General features: G+C 30.7%; 1 protein-coding gene across 1 annotated transcript; it reads left to right on the top strand.

Moving 5' to 3' along the window:
• Positions 1-899: 899 nt before the first annotated feature.
• Positions 900-7822, top strand: LOC112758622 (linoleate 13S-lipoxygenase 3-1, chloroplastic). Its single transcript, XM_025807335.3, has 7 exons — positions 900-1506; positions 1646-1929; positions 3040-3280; positions 4215-4556; positions 5416-5609; positions 5694-5977; positions 6435-7822. The coding sequence occupies exons 1-7, from the start codon at positions 1104-1106 to the stop codon at positions 7462-7464; spliced, it is 2778 nt and encodes a 925-aa protein (XP_025663120.1). The 5' UTR covers positions 900-1103; the 3' UTR covers positions 7465-7822.
• The last annotated feature ends 273 nt before the right edge of the window (positions 7823-8095 follow it).

The raw sequence follows: 8095 nt of genomic DNA, 5'->3' as shown, positions 1-8095 counted from the left end.
AAACTCTAGTGTGCAAGAAAACTTAGTGTTGAAAAGGTCCTATTGCCTTGGTCAGCGTTTGGTTTTTCGTTATCTCCTCACCCTTTGGCATTGCTGGTTCCTGCCTCTTTCTTCCTTCAACGTCAATTAGCTTTCAAGTCAGCATGGTTTATTATTATATTATAAGATTGACTTTTGAATGAAAATTTTTTCTTTTGCTTATTAATAACCACACCTTGTATTATTATGCATTCAATTAATATTTGTTCTAAAAATATATATTAAAATTTTGTTTATAAAAATATAGAAGTTATATTTTTAAGATTTTGTGTCTATTTTTAATATATTGTTAGATATTTATTAAAATAAATATTTAAAAATAATAATCTTAACATGAAAGAGCACGCATTAACTAATAAATCCTATTATTATTATTATTATTATTATTATTATTATTATTATTATTATTATTATTATTATTATTATTATTATTATTATTATTATAAAAACAATCATATCATCATCATATTATATTAAATTATATAGTCAATCATAAAAATAATACAATGTAAGATTGACTTTAATACCAAAAGAAAATAGTTTATTAATTAGGAAATTACAAACTATAAAATAAGGTGATATGGCGCTTCAAATAGGGAATATATTCTATAAGAATAGAATTTGTATTTGAGAACATGAGAATACAATTATAAATATTGGATTGATATAAATGACTAAATTTAAACTACTTTTTAAATTCAAATATATATTCATTAATCATGTTTAAGCAAGTCACCATATATATATTGACTAATCGTTTTCCCCTTTGTTTCCCGCCCACAGACGGCGTTAACTAGCTTAAACCACGGTTTGACCGGGGAGCCCAATTATTTTGAAGTCTGCAATCAAAATAAAATAATAGTAAGAAGAAGAAGAGGAATTCAAAGGTAAAAAGCACAGGATGATTCATAAAGCAACCATTCGTAAGTATTATTTTTCTGAAAGACACCGCGTGGCATGGGTGCTGACAATGACATTATGGGTGATGCTTCTCTCTATATATATTATCCAACAAAACAAATTGCTTTCCTCAACTCCACCTCCACTTACCTCCGCAGAAGAAGATGGCACTTGTAAACGAAATTATGGGTTCTTCATTGATAGAGCGGTCCTCACGATGGGTTGTCTCCTCCTCAACAAATTCAAAATCAAAACCAGTGTTTCAGTTCATAGAAATGAGAAAGGAAAACACAAGATCTGTGAGGTTGACGAAGGCTGCAAAGTTTCCTGCAGCAGTTGTCAGCGAGGATTTGGTTAATACGCTTTCCGCCTCCACCTCCGCCACCGCCCCCTTGCACGCAAAAAAAGAGAAACCAGTGCAGTTCAAGGTTAGAGCTGTAGTGACGGTGAGAAACAAAATCAAAGAGGATTTTCAAGAGACAGTTGTCAAGCATGTTGACGCCATCGCTGATAGCATGATAGGAAGATGTATTTTCCTGGAGCTCATCAGCACTGACATTGATCCAAGTAATTATTTGATTAATTAATTAATAGTTCGTTTTCTCTGCCTCTCTCATAATCATGATTAACATCCATGCTTGCCAATTCAGAGTACTTTAATTAGGAAAACAATTAATTAATTTCTGGGCTGTGTTGTGTTGTTTAGGAACGAAAGGTCCAAAGAAGAGCAAGGAAGCAGTGGTGAAGGACTGGTCGAAGAAATCGAATGTTAAAGCGGAGAGAGTTACTTACACTGCTGAATTCATTGTGGACTCCAATTTTGGGGATCCGGGTGCGATTACGGTGAGCAACAAACACCAGAGAGAGTTCTTCTTGGAAAGTATAACCATCGAGGGGTTCGCCTCTGGCCCACTTCATTTCCCTTGCAACTCATGGGTAAGGCCCACCACCAAGGATCATCCTGGAAAGAGGGTTTTCTTCTCTAACAAGGTACGATTATCCTTTTTCTTGATCCAGCTTCAAATGTTCATGTCAAAGTCAAACTCTTCAATATATACCAACTAGTTGAACTTGTTGGCCGCCAATTCTATTTAATATTCAAACCTTTCTAAACAAGCGAACTTATTTATATCTATCTACCTTGAGAAATGGTATTTCGTTCCTGGGTAACCAGCAATGAATATTGAGTATTAAATTAAATCAATTAAATAGATATTGACTATTGAGTATATATAAATTAAATAATTCTAGAATTTATAATTAGTTAAGGAAAACTATCAACATTCAATAACGAGTTTGACTTCTATATATATAGATATAATAACTAAATGAAATTAATTATGTATAAAACTAAAGAAAGTTAAAAATAATAAAAATGAGCCACGGCGATGTTGACTTCAAAAGCACTATAGTAGCTTTTATGAGTATTGTATCACTGTCGATGGATGTTTGACTTTGAGGCTTCTCATATAATTAACGCCAAGGATAAATTATTACTTTTATTTATAAAGCTTAAACACTAAAAAAATATATTAATTCATGAACAAAATTAGTTTTATACTTCCAATAAATAAATAAATTATTATTTTTATCTATCAAATTTTAAAAATTAAAAAAATTTATTATAAATAAAATCAATATTTTAATATTTGTCATATTAAAATTATCTTTTGTGAGTATAGAATTATGTTCTGAACTTTTATAGATAAAAATAGTTTATTCTAATATCAAAGAGAAAATATTTAAATGTGAATTATTTTAAAAAATAATTGAGAATTTTAATAATTTATTTTTTATTTATCTGCTTAATTTTTAATAAGTAAAAGATTTAAATATATATCACTTTTAAAAATTTTAAGAAAATAATTTAAACATTTTATTTAAAAATTAGAAAAAAAAAGTTTAGCACACCTAATCATATTTAATTATTTTTATGTTTCGAATGCCCTAAATTTTTGTATATTCAATATTTGTTGAATCAATTATCATGTACTGCTAATGCATTTTATCAAAGAAAGGAAAATTCTCATTTTTTTTCTTTGCTTTTTTTTCTTTTCTGAAAATTATATATATAATCTGTTATTGATTTTAATTTTACAGCCATACTTACCTAGAGATACACCCACTGGGCTTAGAGTAATGAGGGAGAAGGAGCTAAAAAACCTTAGAGGAGATGGCACAGGAGTTAGAAAATTATCCGACAGAATATATGATTTTGACACCTACAATGATTTAGGAAATCCAGATAGAGGAGCTGACCTCTCCAGACCAACTCTCGGTGGATCCCAAGAACATCCATACCCGAGACGCTGTCGTACTGGCCGCTCCCCAACTGATACCGGTAATAGCAGAATCATTCAATGTATTATTTATTGTTTAAGATTTTTGCGTCATAGAATATTAGAAATTGGTCCAACGAGAGAATCAAATTTTTCAATCGATAACAAACTAACAAAAGTTTTAAACACGATTCTTTTTAAGTAAACAATCAAAAAGGAAAGAGAAAGAGAGAAGAAGTAATTTTTAAAAAAAACGAAAATATTAAAATTAATTAAATATTAATCATAAAAAGTTAGCTATTAAATTTTTTTCACATATATAAATTGTTCAATTAAAATTTAGGATTTAACTAATTTGTACTCTAAGAACACATTTTTAAAATATAATAATAAAATTTTTTTAATATTTTTAATGTATTGAAAATATAAAAAAAATTAAATTATTACATTTTATAATAATTTTTATAAAATATTTTCTTTTATAATATGCTTAAGCTATGTTTTTAAGGCGCAAGTAGCAAAATTCTAAAATTTAATGTATGAAAATATCCAAAAATGACGGATACAGAAGTAGTGTTAAATTAGCACAGATAGATGTTGAATAAATTATATATAGATAACCTAATTTAATTTAAATTAAACTTTTAAAAAAGTATTATAAAAAAAATTAGAAAAAAATCCAAAATAGCCTGACAATTACCTCGAAAGACAACGAGACCATTGATAAAAAAAATCTAACCCGATCCTTTGACAATATTATTTTTTTTTGGCATTGAGGCTAATCAATCCCAAAAAAAATATCAAGTGCCAAATTGGATATTTTTTTTCTTGAGATCTCGTTATCCTTTCGAGATAATTGTCAGGGACAGATAGGTATTCACTCAAAAAATTATGATGAGTTTCAGCTGCGTAAGATCTAAGATGTATATATATTTGTATATATGTTGTGAATCTTTTTTGGTTGGATTGATTATATATATTGATTGTATGGTGCAGATATGCGTGCAGAGAGTCGTGTGGAGAAACCACATCCTATGTACGTACCAAGAGACGAACAATTCGAGGAGTCTAAGCAGAACACATTCTTTATCAAGAGGCTCAAAGCAGTGCTTCATAACTTGATCCCTCGCCTTAAGGCTAGCCTTTCTGTTAATAACCATGATTTCAACGATTTCTCAGACGTTGATGGCCTTTTCAGTGAAGGCTTGCTCATTAAGTCCCGCTTGAAAGACGACCAATCTTCTGTCTTAAACAAAATCCCACTCCCAGAATTGGTCACTAAGATACAAGAATCCAGCCAGGGACTTCTTAAGTTTGACATCCCCAAGATTATTTCCCGTAAGTATATATAATATCCCTTATTTCTTTGTCTTTTAATTTCCCTTTCGATTTGAATCTTAATTGGATATCTCAATACTTCATTTTAATTTTTCAAATTATCTATCCTAAAATTATTTGACATACTTTTTATAAATTAAAATTAACAATGATATAATCTTATCTTATTATTAATATAAAATTTTAAAATATACATAAATATAAATTATTTTATTATAATTTTATTTATATTTAACTATAAACAAATTCAATATAATAATAATATTTATGATAAGTTATTAGATATATAAAGTAGTCAAAACATATACATGTACAAATGATATATTATTATTATTATTAAAATAATATTACACATTTAAATTTTTTTTATTAACTAAATTCAACCAAGTTAATTTAACATAACAAAAATTACATTCAAAATTTTTTTGTTAACTAAGTCCAACCAAATTGGTTTAACGTAACAAAAATCAGTTATGATTAGTATTATTTTAAATCTTATTATTTAACTTAGTTGAATTTGATTTATAAAAAAATTTGAACATTACTCTTCTTCTTCTTTCATATATATATATATATATAAAAAAGAAGAATTATCCATCTATGGACATTCGTTCTAATAATTTAATGATGAAAAAATGTGAATTTAAGTATTATGAGACTAGGCTACTGACAACTTCTAGAAAGATATGATAATTTTATATTAAATTATGGAGAAATATTAGAAGATAATATTTTTTGTTAATATTTTATTTTTATATTATTAAAATTTGAAATTTAATATTTAGTAGTAATTTAATCATGTTATATTTTTTTCTCATAATTAATCAATGATTAACAATATATACTTTAACGTGCATAGTGGACAAGTTTGCCTGGCTACGAGACGACGAATTTGCCCGCCAAGCAATAGCAGGAGTCAACCCTGTTAACATTGAGAGGCTTCAAGTTTTCCCACCCGTAAGCAAGCTTGACTCAAGAATATACGATATCCAAGAGTCTGCCCTTAAAGAAGAGCACATTTTAGGCCAACTTAATGGCATGACAGTACATCAGGTACCTGCCTTGGGATTACATGCTCTTCCATACGCACACACACACACGATTATTGATCTAAATTTATTTTTTTGAATTTTGCAGGCAATAGAGGAAAATAAATTGTTTATGCTAGATTACCATGATATCTACTTTCCTTTTCTGGAAGGGATCAACAGCGTTGACGGTAGAAAATGCTACGCTACGCGTACCCTATTTTTTCTGACACCCCTTGGGACTTTGAAGCCTATAGCTATAGAACTTAGCCTGCCTGGATCAAAACGAGTTGTTACCCCTCCTGTAGATGCAACTACCAACTGGATGTGGCAGCTTGCCAAGGCTCATGTTTGCGCCAATGATTCTGGCGCGCATCAACTTGTCAACCATTGGTAATTAACTAGCTAGAGCCATAGCCCCGTTAAATTCATCTTCAATTTCCATTATCAGTAAAATTGAATGACAAATTATTTTATATATGAATTAGAATTCATTATTTTTTATTATTAGTTAATCATTAATATTTAAAAGTATAGAATAAAATATGTTATTTGATTAATAAATTAAAAGAATTAGACTAAATAAATTAAATTAATAATCGAGTAGTAGCTAAAAATAATAAATTTTGATGACCTAGTATTTCTCTTATTTTGATATTTTTTTGATATATTAAAATTAACCATCAACTAATGTAAAATATGTATTAAATATAAAATATAAATTAAAAATAATTAAATTATATACATATTTATTATAAATAAATAATAACCGATTCAGGGACTAATTTTTTTTATGCACCTAGCAGCAATTTTGAAAAAAAAAATTGCTAATTATGTTATGTATTTATAGGTTACGCACACATGCGTGCATGGAGCCTTTTATATTGGCTGCTCATAGGCAATTGAGTGAAATGCATCCTATTTTCAAGTTGTTGGATCCACACATGAGATACACATTGGAGATCAATGGCATAGCTAGGCAGGCCCTTATCCATGCCGATGGAGTCATCGAGTCTTGCTTCACTCCTGGACGCTACTGCATGGAGATCAGTTGTGCTGCTTACAAGAACTTGTGGCGCTTTGACACGGAGGGCCTCCCCGCCGATCTCCTCCGCAGAGGAATAGCAATACCAGACCCAACCCAACCAAATGGCCTAAAGCTATTAATACAAGACTACCCTTACGCAACGGACGGGCTTCTCATCTGGTCTGCTATAGAAAACTGGGTCCGCACTTACGTGAACCATTACTACCATGGCCACGATGGCCAGCTTGTTTGCAATGACAAAGAGCTACAAGCTTGGTACTCAGAGTCAATCAACGTGGGCCATGCTGATCTCAGCCATGAAAGCTGGTGGCCCCCACTGAACAACAACGAGGATCTCGTCTCCATCCTCACCACCCTCATCTGGACAGCATCCGCACAGCATGCAGCTCTTAACTTCGGGCAATACCCTTACGGTGGTTATGTGCCAAATCGTCCCCCGTTGATGCGAAAACTAATCCCGGAAGAGGGCGAGGCTGAATATAAGAATCTCATAGCAAACCCGCAAAAGTACTTCCTAAACTCTCTACCGAGCCTGCTGCAGGCCACAAAGTATATGGCTGTGGTGGACACACTCTCCACTCACTCCCCTGACGAGGAGTACCTGGGAGAGCGGCAGCAGCCCTCCATATGGTCGGGCGATGCGGAGATCGTGGAGGCATTCTACGCGTTCTCGGCAGAGATCAGAGACATAGAGAAGGAGATTGATAGAAGGAACTGTGATCCAACACTTAGGAACCGCTGCGGGGCTGGTGTCTTGCCTTATGAGTTGCTTGCACCTACCTCCCAACCTGGCGTTACATGTAGAGGAGTTCCTAATAGTGTCTCCACTTAAATCATAAATCATAACATTAATTAATTCAACAAATTATTAGTCATCATGCATGTTATTTCTCACCATCTCATTCTACGCTCCATATTTTGTATATATTTAGCGGTATATATCATTTTTTATTTAGTAAGGCAATAATTCAAATAAACTTGTATTAAATTATGGGTCACACTACTGTAAAGATGTAAGGTACAGAGATTTTTTCTGAAATTTTTATCTATGGACACGTGTCTTTATTGTCTCTTGTAGTAATCAGCATGTGACCATGGCTGTAGAAAAACTGGTGGCTTGGCTAAAAGCACATTTGAGCTAAGTGATCATATATAAAAATTTGACAATTGACAACCTTATTTATTTTTTATTTGAGAGTTTTAAGAGTTTTGTTTAAGATTTTTTTTGCCTAATAACAATTTTATAGTAATATAAATTTCTAATGGAGGTTTATAAAAAAATATTTTTAACAAAGACTACACGTTTTTTTAAATACACTAGTGTATATTTCCGTACATTATACGAAATAATTAATAAAAATATATAATTTTTTTTATTAAAAGAGATTAAATAAAAATATATATAATAAGTATTATTATAAACATTTTATAAAATTATAATTAAAATCAAAGTTTAATTATTT

Source organism: Arachis hypogaea, chromosome 16, assembly GCF_003086295.3.
Source record: "Arachis hypogaea cultivar Tifrunner chromosome 16, arahy.Tifrunner.gnm2.J5K5, whole genome shotgun sequence".
Taxonomy (NCBI): Eukaryota; Viridiplantae; Streptophyta; class Magnoliopsida; order Fabales; family Fabaceae; genus Arachis; species Arachis hypogaea.
This window is presented reverse-complemented; position numbering and strand designations above follow the sequence as displayed.

Coding starts and splice junctions, on each gene's coding strand:
- LOC112758622 (XM_025807335.3), top strand. CDS start 1,104: ATGGCACTTGTAAACGAAATTATGGGTTCTTCATTGATAGAGCGGTCC. Junction 1,930..3,039: donor GGGTTTTCTTCTCTAACAAG/GTACGATTATCC, acceptor TTAATTTTACAG/CCATACTTACCTAGAGATAC. Junction 3,281..4,214: donor CCGCTCCCCAACTGATACCG/GTAATAGCAGAA, acceptor TGTATGGTGCAG/ATATGCGTGCAGAGAGTCGT.